This window comes from Anabrus simplex, chromosome 2, assembly GCF_040414725.1.
Source record: "Anabrus simplex isolate iqAnaSimp1 chromosome 2, ASM4041472v1, whole genome shotgun sequence".
In the NCBI taxonomy this organism is placed as follows: Eukaryota; Metazoa; Arthropoda; class Insecta; order Orthoptera; family Tettigoniidae; genus Anabrus; species Anabrus simplex.
This window is the reverse complement of record NC_090266.1, coordinates 927,712,251-927,733,088: the sequence shown is the minus strand read 5'-3', so window position 1 is coordinate 927,733,088 and position 20,838 is coordinate 927,712,251. Positions and strand designations below refer to the sequence as shown.

The 20,838-nt window shown below is 38.0% G+C and overlaps 1 protein-coding gene across 1 annotated transcript in view; it reads left to right on the top strand.

The window, feature by feature from the left end:
* The window catches only part of LOC136863191 (synergin gamma), a 236,612-nt gene that overhangs the window by 18,858 nt on the left and 196,916 nt on the right, over positions 1 to 20,838 (top strand). The window contains exon 2 of the mRNA XM_067139548.2: positions 17,606 to 17,798. Within this exon, the coding sequence (XP_066995649.2) occupies positions 17,606 to 17,798 (193 nt within the window). The remainder of the gene's footprint in view (positions 1 to 17,605; positions 17,799 to 20,838) is intronic.

Genomic DNA, 20,838 nt, shown 5'->3' with positions numbered 1-20,838 from the left:
AACACGTATTTTTTGTTTTTGGAAAAACCAATTAATGGCGGTTAAACAGGAGTGACATATTGGGGTGAATTTTTTGAAAGATTATATCTACAGAATATCTGAGAAACGTAGAATGTTACAGACGTAAAAAGTGATTATTTGTATTCTCCTGTAAATGTAAAGAAACGCGATTTGGTTTTGGAAACTCCTCTTAAGGGGAACTAAAAAGAGGGTGAAATTTTAAAATGAGAATGTGTACAGTATATCTCAAGAAACTTAACATATTACAGAAGTGAAAAATGGTATTTTTATCTCTATTAAAAATAAGGAAACATGTATTTTTAGTTTTCAAAATTACAAATTGGGTGGAGGGGAGATGGGTTAAAGTGACTGAAAATGGTGTTGAATTCTTTTAATTAGGCTACTGTTATCTCAAAAATGAAGATGTTACAGATGGGAAATTTGATATTTGGTTCTGCTTTAAAAGTAAAGAAACACAAATTCTCGGAAAATCCAATGAATGGAAAGGGGGGGGGGGGGGGGCAGGTGAAAGAATTAAAAAATTAATTGACTTAATTGTATGAGAATACTTACATCTAATAAAAACTAAAGTTGTTAGGGCCTACAGACGTGAAAAAAGGTATTTTGATCTCCTTTAAAAACAAAGAAAAGACCGTTTTGGGGGGGATCATCTTGGTGGGCGGGAGTGAAAATGAGTGAACTCCTTTCATGAGGACACATAAATCAAAAACTGAAGTAGCTACAGTCGTTATAATTGGTATTTAGAAGATCCTTTACTATTAAAGAAACAAGTATTTTTTGCCGGAAAATTCACTTGGTGGAGGGGGAGCGTGAAAGTGAAAAAATTTTAATTTTAATCTCAAAACTGAAGGTAATTCACGTAAACAATGGTGTTTGGAATCTCCTTTAAATATAAAGAAACGCCTTCTTTTTGTTTTTTTGGGTGGGGAGTAAATAAATTTTACGTCGGTGGGGTGTAAAAGGAGGTGAGACCAATTGATTTTACTGTTCAAATGTATTTATAAGGAGCCTCCGTTGCTCAGGCGGCAGCGCGCCGGCCTCTCACATCTGGGTTCCGTGGTTCAAATCACAGTCACTCCATGTGACATTCGTGCTGGACAAAACGGAGGCGGGACAGGTTTTTCTCCGGATACTCCGGTTTTCCCTGTCATCATTCATTCCAGCAACACTGTCCAATATAATTTCATTTCATTTGTCTTCCATTAATCATTGCCCCAGAGGAGTGTGACAGGTTTCGGCTGCCAGCACAATTCCTATTGTCGCCGCTAGATGGGGGCTTTATTCATTCCATTCCTGACCCTGTCGAATGACTGGAAACAGGCTGTAGATTTTCGATGTACTTATTGTGATCATAAACCGATTATTTTTAATCTTTCCTGTGTTCGTTTTCAAGAGCCATCTTTTCCTTCGGAGAACGTTCTTAGATTACAGTAGATTCTCCTGTCATATAAATAAAAATTTAAACACTTTTGAAATAAACGATAGGAATGAGATTGACCGTCCAATTTTTACCTCTATAATAAGGTCAATAATGCACGGAAGTATGTCATTCGTATGGCCAGAAATCCCCCACACTTGCCTACGAGCGACAATGGTGTTGGTCACATTCTCAACAATGACAATGGCAGCAGATGTAATTTACCGCCAAGTAGCGGTCTTGCATCTTGCTGTTGGGTCCAGAACATATATAATAATAATAATAATAATAATAATAATAATAATAATAATAATGTTCTGGACCGTCGTCAAATGTGCGGACCGCGTTGGAAACAGGTCCTGGATGGGTAGGCCTTAATGACTAAGAATGCAGTCCGGTCGCGTGTTCAGTACCGCCAAGGCACCCAAGACGACACCACGCCTGATCTCTTGAAGGATTTGTTCCATATTAAAAATGCTTATAGGAAAAGATGGCAAAGATTTAGGGACCCAAGTGACCGGGTGGAATACCTGGAACTAGCCCGGGAAGTATGAAATCGATTGCTGGAAAGAAAGATTGAAAAATGTTAGGAAACTTGCTGTAATCTATTAGAAAATGAGTCAGATCGAGATTTTTGGCGGATTCTCTCAGAAAAAGAGTCAGATCGCAAATTTCGGTGGATTATACTAAAACAATAAGCATTAAAATACAAATTTCAGTATAATACCGTAGCGAAGCACGGGTATCTTGCTAGTATTAGTATATTTTTGTTAACTGCACTTTTATCCCATTGACTCTATTTTAGTTCATGTTTGCGTATTTTAATGTGTTATTTTAAGTTCTAACTTGAATGATATAAATCTCTGTACTTCAAGGCAATGCCTTATTCCATTGTAACATATATTTTCTATTATTTTATTAGAAAATAAGTCATTGCAAATTAGATCCACTGATTGTTTTAATCTAATAATAATTTTTCATCATCATTTATTTTAATTTCTTGTCAGTGGATATATTTTAAAATTTTAATTATCATGTCCTTTTGTTCCATTTTGTACCATTAGGGGCTGATGACATAGCTGTTAGGCCCCTTTAAGCAACAAACATCATCACATAGTTGGTCGAGCAGCTTGTCTCCTTTCTCCCAAGTTAACCCAGCCTAAACTTTGCAGCATTTTTGTTACGCTACTCTTTTGTCGGAAATCACCCAGAAGAAATTGAGCTGCTTTTCTTTGGATTTTGTCCAGTTCTCAAATCAAGTAATCCTGGGAAGGGTCCCATACCCTAGAACCATACTCTAGTTGGGGTCTTACCCCTAGATATGTCCAAAACCATTTGCAGATATCTTGTACGTTTTCTTTTCAATCCCATTTATGTGATTACCCCAATGAAGATCTTCCCTTATATTAACACCTAGGTACTTACAGTGATCCCACAAGAAACTTTCAATGCAGTTAATAAAACTGAGAGGACTTTTTCTGTTCGTGAAACTCACAACCTGACTTTTAACCCTGTTTATCATCATACCATTGCCTGCTGTCCATCTCACAACATTGTTAAGCTCTTTTTGTGCAGCAGCTTACAATTTTGTATAACTTATTACTCTATTCAGTATAACATCATCTGTAAAAAGCCGGATCTCTGATTCTTGTTCTTTACTTATATAATTTATATATAAGAAAATATATAGGTCCAATAATACTGCCTTGAGGAATTCCCCTCTTAATGATTAGGCCTACAGGATCGGTTAATGCTTCACCTACTTTAATTCTCTGAGTTCTATTTTCTAGAAATGTAGCCACTCATTGAGTCACTCTCTTGTCTCAACCATTTGTACTCATTTTTGCCAATAGTCTCCCATTATCTACCCTATCACATATTTTAGATGGATTAATCATGATATAGTCCATTTGTCTTCCTGAATTTAAGATATCTGCTATATCTTGCTGGTATCCTAGAAAATGAGCTTCAGTGGAATAACCTTTCCTACACCTGAACTACCTTCTATCGGACCAGTTATTAAGCTATTAAACATATCTGATATAATCAGAAAGAATGTTTTCCCAAAGCTTACATGCAACACATGTCAAACTGACTGGCCTGTAACTTTCAGCTTTATGTTTATCACCCTTTCCTTTATACACAGGAGCTGCTATAGAAACTCTCCGTACATTTGGTATAGCTCCTTCATGCAAACAGTAATCAAGTAAGTACTTCAGATATGGTACTGTATCCCAACCGCAGAAATCTTATAAATTCCAGCTGCTTTCTAGTTCAACTTTTGTATCTCATCATAAATATTTTTTTTTACTATAGGCAAATTTCAATACTTCATTTCTATTTGTCACTTCCTGTATCTGGACATCATCCTTGTAACCAACAATCTTTACATACAGTACCGCTGACTGAATACTTCTGCTTTCTTTAGATCCTCATGTACACACTCCCCTTGTTCATTAATGATTCCTGGAATGTTGTTCTTGGAACGTGTTTCTGCCTCAAAGTACCTATGCATACCCTTCCATTTTTCACTAAAATTTGTAGGACTGTAAGCTGTGCTTGCCATCATGTTATCCTTAACTGACTTCTTCTCTACATTCAATTTCCTAGTAAGTTCCTTCTGTTTCTCCTTACTTCCACACTCATTTCTAACTTTTTCTTTCCAACCTGCACCTCCTTCTTAGTCTCTTTACTTTTCTGTTATAATATAGTGGGTCTTTACCATTTCTTACTACCTTTAAAGGTACACACCTGTTTTCACATTCCTCAACAATGCTTTAAACTCATCGCACAGTCTGTGTACATTTTTATTTACAGTTTTCCACTTACTGTAATTACTTTAAGAAAAACCCCTCATGCCTTTCTTATCAGCCATATGGTACTGTTTAATAGTCCTAATTTTACAACATTCTTCTCTGTCGCATTTATTTTTAATTGCTACAAAAACTGCTGCTTGATCACTAATAAAATTTATTACTTGAGTTTCTCTATAGGGCACATCTGGTTTTACCAGCACCCCATCCGGGATATTCTTCCCCAAGTTGGTTCCATCACTTTCAGATTCAGCTGTCCTGTCCAGATTATCTGATTTGCCATTTGTTGGTCATGCTTCCTGTTGTTCACATTACCTTCCCAATCGATATTTGGTAAATTTAGTACATCATATCTATAATAGTAAATTATCACCTGTTTGATACTACTGTATATATTTGCTTTAAGCAGATTAATTATTTGAACATTTTTCATTCCTTTGGAATATCTTCAGCTACTTAACATTGCTTAGGTGAAATTACATAAAATTATCCTCTTCTCAAAAAACCATTTTAAAATAGTACCTTTGTTATGCTTAAAACTTATTTAAGAAAATGAAAGAAAAGGTGGGGAGGCCTGAATGGGGCAGCAAAGTGGGAAGGGAAACTGGACCTATTTATGTTATTCATCATAATTTCATTAGACGGAAAGCCACAACAGCTGCTGCTAAACCCCTCCAGGGACACAGTAGATTGATGACATAGCAAGACTTTGGGGAAGCTTCTCCATAACATCAATAAGACAGCAATCAGCTTCAGAGGGTTCCTTAATAAACAAAAATTCAAGTGGCCCAATTTCACCAAGTTAAATCAAATGACAACACTTCAAAAAGAAGAACTCCTGAAGAGAACAGTTTTTTTAAATTAAGACGTAACACTGACGCGAAAAAGTCCTTTTTAAAAAACTTTTTTAAAATGAACTAAGAGAAACACACACATCACATATGAATGAAGGTGCTATATAATAACAATATTTTAAGAATTATTTAAGTGAATAGGAAATTGTTCTAAATTAAATTAGAACATAAGTAGATCCATCTTCCCTTCCCAGTTTGCTGCCCCATTCAACCCTCCCCACCTGTCGTATTTACTTTTATCTTTTAAAATTAGTTTTGTTGTAAGCATATCAAAAGGTACTATTTTAAGATGTTTTTTTTGAGAAGAAGAAAATTCTATGTAGTTTATGATATAGATGTTGATTCCCATAGGGAACTTAAAATATTTGTCCTGAATTAGTAAATTTAAAATACCAATATAATGGTCCATTATTGGACATTATAAATTTTCCAGCTAACTCATTCTTGGTTGCCTGCGTTTCGCCCTCGTGTGCTAAGTTGGGCTCGTCAGTTGGGACTTAGCACACCTAAGACGCAAGGCTAGTGCATACCGTGGAGGCCACTGCATAGGCTACTTGAAGTCACCAGCAGTGCCAATGCACTATGAGAGCTATGTCTCATTTCCAAAAATTGATGCCTGCCTGGCCATCAGATGATATAGATGTTGATTCCCATAGGGAACTTAAAATATTTGTCCAGGCAGGCAGTGTGACGTACCCACTTTGCCCACAGATGTATGACAAATTTATAGCGTGGCGGGTCACTTTAATATTAAAATAAATAAATGATATGTCATGGTTTCTCCAGAAACAGTATCCCAAGGGCGCCAGTCTTCAAGCTTATGGCTTGAAAACAAAAGTAGATAATTAATAATAATAATAATAATAATAAATAAAAATACGTAATGAGACTCAAAAAACTTCCAGGGGTGGGGTGAACGGAACACAAATCATTAAGTACACTAACTTGGAATTTAAGGATCATTAATAATCATTTCATAAAATACAAATTAAAACAGCTATTTATTAAGATGAAAACGTGACGTAACGGCGTATTAACGAAATCTGAACTTACGGAAGCAAAAGAAAAAGTGAATGAAATTAACTCTAAGAAAATGAACTGTTGCGCGAAGACTTGCAGTAACTTATGCCATAAGCTCACCAAATGTAGACTCTATTGTCTTGAAGCTGAAGATGGGTGGATCTCTCGTACAGGCTGCCTCATTTGTTGTTAAATTCCAGTCCTACATCCACATTTCCTGTCCTTAGCACTTCCTACTGTACTCCTTACATAAAGTCGTAATGAGTCCTAATTTTAAGTGCAAAACCACCATGGGTTATGTTCATGGAGAGAATACACTTGTATTCTTCCTTATTACGGAAAAGTAGCGTAGCTAAACTCATAATAAAAGCTCTGCTCCCCTATACCAGTCAGAACCGGTCTCCCGTTGACTACCTCTCGTCATTGAGATAACAAGTCCCAATGAGAGTAACTTTTGAGTAGAATATACTCAGATGCGAAGTGAACTAAGTTAATATCTTCTCCGATGTGTAGACGTAGAATGAATAAGTATATAAATGAGAAAGTCTGGCTGTCCGAATGAATGTCCTCTCCAGCCCTTGTCGGTGGTATTTATCGGTTCACAAGTCTCCTTCCATCATCCATATCACATGGTCCAGTAAGATTCGAGGTCTCATCCCTTCTCCGATGTATAGCTGTCAATCCATCACGTTGCTTCATTACGTTCATTCGCATAGGCTGAACTTTCCCGCTGAAATAAAGCGTCCCCAAGCCGAGTTTGAAAAGTGGGTGTTAATAATGTATCAACTGTATCTTCATGAGGTGGAGAGGGTAAGGTCTCTCGTAATCTCGATGACGTACTTTTCCTGGAATTGGGCTGAAATTAGCCTGCTGACTCTGGTCACCTCACAACGGCTATTGGAAAATTTACTGCAAGTTATAAATATGCGTGATGTTGAAATACTTTACCCAATAATTTGTTCGTTCAGAATACGTTACAGCCGCGATACAAAGAAATGAAATGATGATTGAAATGGATGATAAAAACCCTATATATATACATATTAATTTTAAAATGACCTATCAGTGATTAAATATATACATCTTATCAATTAAATATATAGTTCAATAATTAAAAATATACAGTGATGTCCCAAACATCACAGCAGGAATCAATTTTTGGAAATGAGACATAGCTCTCATAGTGCATTGGCACTGCTGGTGGCTTCAAGTAGCCTATGCAGTGGCCTCCACAGTATGCACTAGATTATGTCCAATAATGGACCATTATACAGTATTGGTGTTATATTCTATGCAGTTTCACCTAAGCAGTGTTAAGTAGCTGAAGAGGTTCCTAAGGAATGAAACATATTCTAATAATCAATTTGCTTAAAGCAAATATATTGTAACAGTAAATATGGTACTTTGATGAGCATGAGAAACGCAGGGCGTGTGCCGTTCTGATTGAAGTGCATGCAGAGGGAGTTTATTAATAAGTTCAAAATCATATCACCTCTGTACAGAAGAAACAGTGAGAAGTGTTCTTTCCTCGTCCTAGGGTTGGCGATGTCCCAGAATTCCGGCTGCTCTGCTCCCCTCTGCACCATTGAACCACCCTTCCTCCCTCGATGGAAGTTCTTGAAGATCTCGAATTTCTAGAAGATCCATGCGATGTCTAGAAGTAAGGGCGTTGAAACAGGCCACGTAAATGATAAACGTGAACGAACATCGTTAAGCCTTGGACGTGTTAATTCGAAAAGGGACTTCTGCACAGATGAGAAAAAGATATAGCAATGGTTTTAACAAGGTTCATAACACGTAAGAACTGTATAATTAAAGAATTATCACACGGTAGAATGTCACTGAAATCTATCCCGTGTTATGTCATTAATCGTTTGAAATAAATTCTATGTGGCAAAGTGTCACTAAGCTTGAATAAGCACATAAGTTTAACACTCGGAAATTAAACTCATAAAATGAATAGCCACTTGAAACTTGTTGTCGAATGTCAATAAAGTCAACCTAATACATAGCCACCTACAGTTTGTGATACTTGGCATAATCTGAAGTTATTCCACACAACATATTTCTGAGTCTGAACACTGTTCAATGAAATCAATTGAATTGAAATGAAATAAGAATCTTTCACTCGTGAAGTTAATTTTGTTCATGCATGTTAATGAAAAAATAAAGTGAGATTGATCATTTATCACCAGTCCTTAGTTCGAATGTTCGTAGAGTTGAAAAATGTACAGTTCTTAGTTCGAATGTTCGTAGAGTTGAAAATGCACAGTTCAAATACACAGTCTACAGCCCATCATCTACAATATATTTACACAGTTTATAGAATTATCTACACACGAAATTGTAAGTTAGTGATGTAGTCACTAAGTTCAAGTTAATTCTGTACTCAATCACTTGTTAATATTTGGCACTTGAGGAATTCTAAGTTAAAGCACAGTCATGTTAGTGAAATTTCTCGAAATATTCAATCAATCTGTAAGGAGCAAAGACTGTTCCAAATCCTATCACTGTCCACAACATTAACTTTGAATTATGAACACTTGGAAAAATAATTGCAAATCTTAGACATTCAGAATAAACAATCACTTGGTAATATTAAGAGTTTGATGAAGCACAATTTATATCACTCTCCATTGGAGCAGAATTCTATCACTCATGATTTAAAGAAACTTGTATAAGTCCACACTCGACGCTACAGAGTTAAAGTCCAGGACTCTACAAAATATGACAATCACTACACGTCGTATCGCAGTCTCCGCGAGCCTACCACTCGCTGCTAGCAGCATGAACTCCACTGCGAAACACACTGGTCTGCTAAGCGAAGCAACTCTCCATTTATACCCGATTCACGCCCAAAACATGCCTTCACATCTTGCTCCACAACTTCGTCGTCTCATGTCGGATTTTTATTAAACCTTGCAGGAATGCAGATAAAATATCGGGCTACACGATGATGTGGCTGATTTTGTCTAGTCATCGTGGGGAAAGTTATTATCTGAAGAAGCTCAAGGAACATTCCATACTAGTCCAGGCTCACTCTGAATTATGGGGAGGTAGGCTGTGACGTCACTCCGCTCTATGTCACACACAGCTGTTGCTTGCTGTTCCAGTCTCTCTTCCGCTGCTGGGCTGGCGCGTAACGCGAAGTTTTAAATTTAATTACTGGGACTTTGTTTCGTACCGGCTGTTCCCGGTACAATATAGTATCAAACAGGTGAAAGTTTACTTTTATTGATTTCATGTAAATAAAAATTGAATCTCATGTTAACAATGATCCATACTGATGATGTATAATATACAAAATTTCCTTGAAAAGGAAAAAAGAAAATTGAATGGTCCACCTTAATCAATACAATTCAATATAGCCTATATTAAAACACACTTAAAAAGTCATGATTAAAAAACTTCGGTACATGTTTTGGCCACATATTTAGGCCTTCTTGAGCTCACATATCTATTTATTTAAAATAACATTCCCTGACTAACCGATTCATCATCGCCGAGCCAAAACTACTGGACATAAAGAAATGAAATTTTGGGGATACATTTATGTCAGAGCGTAGGTGCTCACTAAGAGAGGATTTTTTGATATTCCATTCACTAAGGGGGTGAAAATGGGGGTGGATTATTTAAATGAGTATATCTCTATCTCAAAAATTGAAAAGTTTAAAGATGTAAAAATTGGTATTTGGATTCTCCTTTAAAGGAACACTTTTTTTTTTTTTTTTTTGCTAGGGGCTTTACGTCGCGCCGACACAGATAGGTCTTATGGCGACGATGGGATAGGAAAGGCCTAGGAGTTGGAAGGAAGCGGCCGTGGCCTTAATTAAGGTACAGCCCCAGCATTTGCCTGGTGTGAAAATGGGAAACCACGGGAAACCATTTTCAGGGCTGCCGATAGTGGGATTCGAACCTACTATCTCCCAGATGCAAGAACACTTTTTTTGGTTTTCAGAAAATCCCATTAAGGGGCATTAAAGAAGGTGAAAAATTGGGTTAAATACCTTTTGTGATGATACTTATATCTCAAAAACTGAAGATGTTACAGACATGAAAATTGGTATTTGGAGTCTGCTTTGAAAATAAAGACACATATTTTTTTTGGAAAATCCAATTAATGGAGGGTAAAAAACGAAATGGCCTATGGCTTTAACTGTCGGGAGAGTCTGAGGACAGGTTCGGCTCCCCAGGTGCAGGTCTTTTGATTTGACGCCCTTAGGCAACCTGCGCGTCATGATGAGGTTGAAATGATGATGCAGACGACACATACACCCAGCCCCCATGCCAGCGAAATTAACCAATGATGGTTGAAATTCCCAAACCTGCCGGGAATCGAACCCAGGACCCCCGTGAACAAAGGCCATTACGCTAACCATTTAGCCATGGAGCCGGACAATGAAGGGTGAACAGGAGCGACAAAGAGGGTGAATTTTAAAAAAGACCAGATCTATAGTATATCTCAGAAACGTAACATGTTTCAGACGTGAAAATTGGTATTTTAAAACTCTTTTAAAAATCAAGAAAAATGTATTTTTGTTTGCAGGAAAATCACTTACGGGGTTAAAAAGGACTGAAAAGGGGGTTGAATTATTTTTATTAGGATACTGATATCTCAAAAACTGAAGATGTTACAGACATGAAAATTGGTATTTGGAATCTCCTTTAAAAATAAAGAAATCCTCTACGTACTTTTTATTTTTGGGAAATTTATGGAGGGGGTGAATTAATTGAAAAATTAGTTGAATTATTTGTATGAGGATACTTATATTTAAAAAACTAAATATGTTACAGGCGTTAAAATTGATATTTGGGATCTCCTTTAAAAGTAAAGAAATTCATATTTTCTATTTTCGTAAAATCGACTTAAGCGGGTTGGGTTAAAATAAGTAAAGAATGAGTATAATTCTGTTTATGATCTCAAAAACTGAAGATGTTACAGATGTGAAAACTGGTGTTTGGAATCTCCTTTAAAAATAAACACAAATTTTTTGTTTTCAGAAAATCCATCTAAGAAGCTGAAAAGATTTGAAAAAGCGGGTGAATTTTAAAATTGAGTACTGATATACCTACAGTTATGTCAAAAACTTAACATATTACAGACAAGAAACTTGGTATTTGGAAAGTCCTGTAAAAATATGGGGACATGTATTTTTTTGTGTTTGGAAAATCCATTTAGGTGGGGGAAGGACATAAAAGGGGTTGAATTATTTTTATGGGGATACTTATATCTCAAAAACTGAAGATGTTACAGGCGTGGAAATGGGTATTTGGAATCTCCTTCAAAAATAAAGAAACATGTTTTTTGTTTTTTTTTCGACTCGAGTGAAAACTGTTTCAGACATGTACAATTCTGTGTCACGTGGTCATCTTAGTCCCTAAAGGCAGTAGTATCACAAACATGGTTTACAAAGAGTTTCTGGGGTAAATGAAACTCAATTTTTAGGTGAGTTTTTATACTTTAGGGATTTTCATACAATGTCTTAGTATAGTACCAAGAAACGATCCCTTTTGTCCATTTACAAAATCCACACGTGCGAAGCTGCTGTTAACTGCTCGTAAAATGTATATAATTTACAGAGCTCTAAACATCCTTCTTTCCACTACTAATTTCCAAAAAGAAATTGACAACATCTATTATATGCTCACGTTAATAGCTATAACAGACCTTTTGTTGGTAAAATAATTCATAAATTGAAAAATAAGCCCTCCACAACCCTTGTTAGAGAGCCCACAAACAAAAAAGAAACTCCTTGCTTTTACATACAATAACAATAAATTCTTTCAGATTACTACCTTTTTCAAGAAGCAGAATTTCAAGGTAGCCTTCAGAACTAATAATACCAATTCAACTGGGCGAGTTGGCCGTGTGCGTAGAGGCGCGCGGCTGTGAGCTTGCATCCGGGAGATAGTAGGTTCGAATCCCACTATCGGCAGCCCTGAAAATGGTTTTCCGTGGTTTCCCATTTTCACACCAGGCAAATGCTGGGACTGTACCTTAATTAAGGCCACGGCCGCTTCCTTCCAACTCCTAGGCCTTTCCTATCCCATCGTCGCCATAAGACCTATCTGTGTCGGTGCGATGTAATGCCCCTAGCAAAAAAAATACCAATTCAGATATTTTTTTCAACACTCATACTATTAACGCTGGTAATAAATTTTCTTATTCTGGCATGTATAAGATCAAATGTTGTCAGTGCCCATCCAGCTACGTTGGTCAAACTGGCAGAAGTTTCCAAATGCATAATAGATTTTCAGCTGTGGGCAAGCACATGCCTGCTTTTAATCATCATTTCACATCCATTGAAAAAAATCTTCTGATCTTACAAAGAGCACAAAATGTCTGCTCAATATCTGCGAGAAAATCTTCATACATTTAGACCAAAGAAACGATCTCACTTGCAATTTAAATGACATTTCGGGGCAGTCCAACATTCTTTTCAAAACATTAATAATTATCTGTAACAATGGTAAAAAAGAAGAGCTGAAATTTCTCGTGTATCTCACAGACTGTCCCTGCTAAACTCCTCTCCATCTTTCTCTGCTCCTCCTCCTTCCCCCTTCCCCTGGTCTCCTTGGCTGACAGCTGATCCAACCTAACAGTCTAGCAGATCCCGCCGTGGCGCACAATTTGTTTACGTTCTACATTCTGTCTTCAACAAGCAGTAAGTCACATTTTTTGGTCTTTGCATGATTTTCACATGCTCATTCTTTCTTTTCCTTTATATTTATTTTCTTTTACTGTGCTATATCTTTATATTCTTATTTGTTTTCTTCACAGATTAATAGAATGCCATACCTGTTTTCTCACGTCAACTTTTCTGGCCAATGTTCCGTGTTAACTTCAAAAAAGAAACCCAGTTTGTACACAATTATCTTTCCACGAAGTGTGCTGCTGTACTTATAAATCTTCAGTCGTTGTCCTCAGTTTTATAAGATTGTTAGATTTACATAAGAAGCGTATCGAGTCCAACATTCAAGAATTGATTCATGAAGAACCCAGATATATGTTTCTTGAAAAGTACTGATGTCCATTTTCATCAAGATGGACATTTTCATATGATTCTTTTTGTGGACTTTAATGGTTCGTGTTTGTGGGTTACTCTAGTCACGTCCTAGTTCGTGAAACATGGGCAACGGCTGACTGGCCTAGTAAGTGGTCCTGAGAGTCGGGATACCAGTTGCTATGGAATGGGAGTGGGCATCTCGGACATATTCTGAGTCGTGGCCCTCCTTGTGCTCAGGCGGCTAGGACTATACAATTCACCGGTGGTCCATAACCCGTTAGAGGAGAGATCCTCACTTGGAATATGTGCAAGTAGGGTAGCATCCTGCTTCATGAATTTACCGAGCTCAGAACATTTTAAGCAAGCCTCGGACCTATGGGAGTAATGGAGTCCCACTCCCATTTGACAGGCGAGGGTCTCCTTGGAAACATCTTGGCGAACGAAATGGAATTCGATGGGGAGCTATCAGTATTAATGGGGCTTATGGAAGAAAGAAGGTAGAACTGGCTGAGTCAGCAAAGAGGATGCATCTGGGTGTGCTAGGAGTAAGTGATATTTGGGTAAGGGGAGATAATGAGGAAGAGATAGGAGATTATAAAGTGTACTTGACAGGTGTTAGAAAGGGAAGGGCAGAGTCTGGGGTAGGGCTCTTTATCAGGAATACCTTTGCACGCAACATAGTTTCTGTTAGGCACGTAAATGAGCGAATGATGTGGGTAGATTTGTCAGTTGGAGGAATTAGGACAAGAATTGTGTCCGTGTATTCACCATGTGAGGGTGCAGATGAGGATGAAGTTGACAAGTTTTATGAAGCATTGAGTGACATCGTGGTCAGGGTCAACAGCAAGGATAGAGTAGTGCTAATGGGCGATTTCAATGCGAGAGTTTGGAATAGAACTGAAGGATACGAAAGGGTGATTGGTAAATGTGGAGAAGATATGGAAGCTAATGGGAATGGGAAGTGTTTGCTGGACTTCTGTGCTGGTATGGGTTTAGCTGTTACGAATACATTCTTTAAGCATAAGGCTATTCACTGCTACACGTGGGAGGCTAGGGGTACCAGATCCATAATAGACTATATCTTAACAGACTTTGAATGCAGGAAATCTGTTAGGAATGTACGAGTTTTCCAGGGATTTTTTTTTTTGCTAGGGGCTTTTACGTCGCGCCGACACAGATAGGTCTTATGGCGACGATAGGATAGGAAAGACCTAGGAGTTGGAAGGAAGCGGCCGTGGCCTTAATTAAGGTACAGCCCCAGCATTTGCCTGGTGTGAAAATGGGAAACCACGGAAAACCATTTTCAGGGCTGCCGATAGTGGGATTCGAACCTGCTATCTCCCGGATGCAAGCTCACAGCCGCGCGCCTCTATGCGCACGGCCAACTCGCCCGGTTTTCCAGGCATTTTTCGATGATACAGACCACTATCTGATCTGTAGTGAACTAAGTATCTCTAGTCCTAGGGTAGAGAAAGTGAAATCTGTCTGCAAACAAATAAGGGTGGAAAATCTCCAGGACGAAGAAATTAGACAGAAGTACATGGATATGATTAGTGAGAAGTTTCGAACAGTAGACAGTAAGCAGATTCAGGATATAGAATGTGAATGGATGGCATACAGGGATGCTGTAGTAGAAACAGCAAGGGAATGCCTAGGAACAACTGTGTGTAAAGATGGGAAAAGGCAAACATCTTGGTGGAATGATGAAGTGAGAGCAGCCTGTAAACGTAAAAAGAAGGCTTATCAGAAATGGCTCCAAACAAGGGCCGAGGCAGACAGGGATTTGTACGTAGATGAAAGAAACAGAGCGAAACAAATAGTTGTTGAATCCAAAAAGAAGTCATGGGAAGATTTTGGTAATAACCTGGAAAGGCTAGGTCAAGCAGCAGGGAAACCTTTCTGGACAGTAATAAAGAATCTTAGGAAGGGAGGGAAAAGGGAAATGAACAGTGTTTTGAGTAATTCAGGTGAACTCGTAATAGATCCCATGGAATCACTGGAGAGGTGGAGGGAATATTTTGAACATCTTCTCAATGTAAAAGGAAATCATACTGGTGGTGTTGCAAACAGCCAAGCTCATGGGGAGGAGGAAAATGATGTTGGTGAAATTACGCTTGAGGAAGTGGAAAGGATGGTAAGAAAACTCCTTTGTCATAAGGCAGCAGGAATAGATGAAATTAGACCTGAAATGGTGAAGTATAGTGGGAAGGCAGGGATGAAATGGCTTCATAGAGTAGTAAAATTAGCATGGAGTATTGGTAAGGTACCTTCAGATTGGACAAAAGCAGTAATTGCACTTATCTATAAGCAAGGGAACAGGAAGGATTGCAACAATTATCGAGGTATCTCATTGATTAGTATACCAGGCAAAGTATTCACTGGCATCTTGGAAGGGAGGGTGCGATCAATCGTTGAGAGGAAGTTGGATGAAAACCAGTGTGGTTTCAGACCACAGAGAAGCTGTCAGGATCAGATTTTTAGTATGCGCCAGGTAATTGAAAAATGCTACGAGAAGAATAGGCAGTTGTATTTATGTTTCGTAGATCTAGAGAAAGCATACGACAGGGTACCGAGGGAAAAGATGTTAACTATACTGGGGGACTATGAAATTAAAGGTAGATTATTAAAATCAATCAAAGGCATTTATGTTGACAATTGGGCTTCAGTGAGAATTGATGGTAGAATGACTTCTTGGTTCAGGGTACTTACATGGGTTAGACAAGGCTGTAATCTTTCACCTTTGCTGTTCATGATTACATGGATCATCTGCTGAAAGGTATAAAATGGCAGGGAGGGATTCAGTTAGGTGGAAATGTAGTAAGCAGTCTGGTCTATGCTGACGACTTGGTCTTAATGGCAAATTGAGCTGAAAGCCTGCAGTCTAATATCTTGGAACTTGAAAATAGGTGCAATGAGTATGGTATGAAAATTAGCCTCTCGAAGACCAAATTGATGTCAGTAGGTAAGAAATTCAAGAGAATTGAATGTCAGATTGGTGATACAAAGCTAGAACAGGTCGATAATTTCAAGTATTTAGGTTGTGTTCTCCCAGGATGGTAATATAGTGAGATTGAATCAAGGTGTAGTAAAGCTAATGCAGTGAGCTCGCAGTTGCGATCAGCAGTATTCTGTAAGAAGGAAGTCAGCTCCCAGACGAAACTATCTTTACATCGGTCTGTTTTCAGACCAACATTGCTTTACGGGAGTGAAAGCTGGGTGGACTCAGGATATCTTATTCATAAGTTAGACATAACAGACATGAAAGTAGCAAGAATGATTGCGGGTACAAACTGGTGGGAACAATGACAGGAGGGTACTCGGAATGAGGAGATAAAGGCTAATTTAGGAATGAACTTGATGGATGAAGCTGTACGCATAAACCAGCTTCGGTGGTGGGGTCATGTGGGGCGAATGGAGGAGGATAGGTTACCTAGGGGAATAATGGACTCTGCTATTGAGGGTAAGAGAAGTAGAGGTAGACCAAGACGACGATGGTTAGACTTGGTTTCTAACGATTTAAAGGCAAGAGGTATAGAATTAAATGAGGCCACAACACTAGTTGCAAATCGAGGATTGTGGCGACGTTTAGTAAATTCTCAGAGGCTTGCAGACTGAACTCTGAAAGGCATAACAGTCTATAATGATAATGTATATATGTATGTATGTATGTAATTATTTTTAACTTTACATCATATGTTTTTCTACTCATTGTTTTATATGTGGCTGAAGAAGGCCTAAATATTTGACCAAAATGTGTACCAAAGATTTTAATCATGACCTATTAAGTAGGTTTTAATGTACGCTATATTGACTGTATTTACTAAGGTGGATTTTTTAATGTTTTCCTTTTTCAAGGGAATTTTGTATATTAATAAGACTTGATACAGGAAATGAAGCTGATTTCTTGCACATTTAGAACACCTGCTACAATCACGGTCCTTTCCATATTGTTTCCCACATAGCATCAGCATCTGTGCTGACCTTTCCTGGTCTGTACACTCCAAAAACATCAAGTTGCCTTTTATCTAGAGATGGCCCTTACACCCAGAATTTCACGTTTGTCATCTTTAACTTTTTTGTAGCTTACAAATTATTTTTTCACCAGAATTAATACTCCTCCTGCCATTCCTGTCCTGTCTCTGTGATATGCACTCCAGTTCTGTGAGAATATTTCTACATCCATTGTATCATTTCTCAGCCATGATTCAACTCCTATTACAACATCTGTGTATCTGTTAAATTACTTAATTCTATTCCTTTCTTTACAATACTTCCACAGTTGAACACTAACATTTTTATGTCATCACTACTTGACTTCCAGATCCCTGTACCCTTATCACTGCTCCGTAGTGCACCTAGTTTCCCTGAATGTAATTTTCTATAACCCTTCTAAGTAAATTTCCTAACTTATACGTACGTATCTGTTGATACTGTTACACGGTATGTATACTTTCTTTGTCTATGTTATGTTAGGTACCCATTCAAGGAGCCTCAATTGCAGCAACAGGCGAACAGTATTCAGTCAAATGTACCTGGATTTTCTGGAAGAACTATGTGGCCTCAACAGCAGCATCTTAACCATCAACAGCTAACTGAGGAACAGAAACAGAGGGAATATCTTAAACAACAACAGAAGCTGAGACTGATGTCAGCTGGCTTGCGAAAGGTATTGGATTATTAGTGGTAGCAGACTTTGCAAATGTATATCAGTATACATTAGATTTTAAAATAATTATATTTGAAATATTCAGTTAATATATGTATATTTGTCATTGTAGAAGGTGTACAGATGAGAGGATGGCAGTTATGTGGAAGATTTCATGGATTATACTTTATTTAAATGAAAAATCAAAGTGTATTTATTAAGTAAGTTTTGTAGAAATGGCATGTTTCCTATCCTTCACTATAAAGTGTGAAGAATTTAGCTCCCATTCTGATCATGCTGTTGCATCCTGACATTCTGATCAAGCTGTTGTATCCTGACAGTTGATACCTGCTATTTTTGGAGAAGATTTTCATATTATTGCACCATTTTTTCACCATCCTGATGTTAACGAAAGGTTTCAAGCAGTATCAACCATCAACTACCTGTACTAACTGAGGAACAGAAACAGGGTACTACAAAACAACAACAGAAGCTGAGACTGATGTCAGCTGGCTCGTTTCTAGCACAATGTACAAAACGTTTTATGGGAACATACAAATTCTTATATTCCAGATTTACGTAATCATGTAAAGAACTTCATTTCAGTTTTTCTTCAGTTTAGCCATAAGAATAGATAGCATTGCACTTGTACTTTACCAGAAAAATAGATACAAGTAGAGTCATGTAACCAGATAGACTTACTCAAGTGCTAAGGGTAAATCAAAATTTATTAATTAGATATTTGTAGTGTTTCCGTGTTTAACCTTAAATAGATAACTGGTGGATTTTCTTTCATATTAGATTAATTTTAAACCATATGGTGATTTGTTTCTTGTTCACAGCATGTTCACCTGGAAAGTCACTGCTTTCCGTATAATATTTCCTTAATAGGTATTATACTGATATTGTCTTTGATTTGCAAACTGTGTATTTCCAGTCTTTTGATCTCTTAGTTACAGATATTAGAGAATCTTTGAAATTGCTTCCAAAACCCATCCTTATGTATGTTGTACTGTTGGCAGATCGGAAGAATGCATATGCCCAGTGAGGCACAGGGAGAAGGGGTTTTCGCCATCCAAGCCTGTGATGTAATCGTTGCCATAGTAATCCTGCTAGTATGCAGGTGACTTATTTTTACCCTAAAATAGCAGCCCTTGGTGCTATCAGTTGCAATACTGCTGTCTCTGTTCATTGTCATTGCATTATTCCGCGTTTGTTCATATTTCTTTCTTTTTTTTTTTTAAATCCGTTGTTACTGCTATTGCCCTTTATTTCCTTTTTTATTTCTGTGTAACAGTTTTGTAAAGACTATGTAATGCCTGTCATTAGCAAGAAGAGAAATAAGACTCATAGTGAAACTAGAGAAGTGATAAGTAACATTGTACACTAGTGTGATGAAGTTAAACGGAAAATTCACATACTTTGTAAGAGAGAGTAACTTCCAGGCTACGATTGACAGTGATATACCAGTTTAAAAGATCTCAACCATCCGTGAGGATGAGTCCCCATTGAGTAGCTTATTCGCAAGCAACAGGAACGGACGTGACGTGTTGAGTGCCGGTTGAGTGGAGAGGAGTAAGTGGGGGGAGTTGACGGGGCAAGTGGAGTGTGATGAGGAAGATGATCGGTTTAGAGCAATATTGGGTCGTTATAGGAAGATGGCAGGGAAGAAGAAAGAAAGGAGCACCCTGAAGAAAGGAAGGTAAAGTGGAGATGGGATTGAGGGGTGAGATGCTGTTGGTGGCAGCGGTGATCACTGTGCTGCTGGTTATTGGGGACATGGAAATAAATCCAGGTTCTCAGTATAGTGGAAACATGAGCTGGGAGGACATAGAAGTAATAAGGAAGGTGGTAAAGGAGGTAGTGGAGGAGCTCTGCATGTTTGATCAGTTAAAACAGATGATACAGGAGCAAGTGAAGGAGCATGAAAAGACGAGGCAATGGATTCAGGAAAACACAAAAGAAGCTAAAGCAAGAATGGAAAATAGTGAGAGAGAAATTGTGTCACTAAAGGAGAAAATACAAAATATGGAAGAGGAGGTATTGAATCTGAAGAGAGAATTAGCAGCCAACAGTCAAGTACGTAGGAAGAAATCCTTTTTTATTTATGGCGTGCAGGAAGATAAGGCTGAAGCCAAGGTGGACATTATTTATAAAGTGGTAGATGTCATTCAAAATAAAATGAAAGTTAACTTCAGTGAAGTCGGTATAGATGATGTCGAGAGAGTAGGTAAGGTGAGAGGGCGTAGACTTATAAAAGTGATGCTGCTATCTACGCTGATGACAGACGTAGTGTGAAGAAACGCTGGTAATCTGCAGAGTGAAATAAGAGGGACATAGGAAGTGAGGGGAATAAGAATTACAAAATTTTAAAGAAACATTTAGTGAGAACAAGACTGCAAGGGTTGAGGGCACATATTAGGGGCCAGATGCTGGTGGTGACCAACGGGAAATGGACTCCAAGTTGGACAGTGAGGAAACTTCAGTCATTGGAAGGGGGCCTTAAGCATGAAGAAATGAGTAGGGCTGAAGAGGTCGTGTATAATAGAAATGGTGGAGCATCGAGTATCAATGATATAAGGGAAACGTATATAGATGCGGTAGCAGGAAACAGTGAGTTGTGGGAGCTTAGTATGGTGTGAAGATCAGAGGAAAGGCAGGTAAGAGATCGCAGTGACGGAGTGGACGTGCATAGTGAAATAAAATGATCAGTGGATGACATGGAGAGAATGAAAATGTGGGCCAGGTAAGTAGCCAGGGAATTAAGAGAAGAGAGTGGTGTGGAGGACTGTTCAAGACTCATGCAGAGTGAATGTGAAGGCCGGAGGGAGGAAGCTAATAAAAGAAATGCTTTGTATAATGGGAGAAGCAGGAGTTTAAAGGATTTGTGGGGGAAGAAAGATAAAAGTGAGGAAGGCATAGTAACGAGAAGTAAAAAGTTAAGTAATGTTAGTAAGTAATTAGGGAATTGGATGCAAGTATGAATGGTAAGCTAAATTTGGTAGGTGGTGGAGTATGATTATGAATGGTAAGTTGATTATTGCTGCTTGTAAGTGATTAC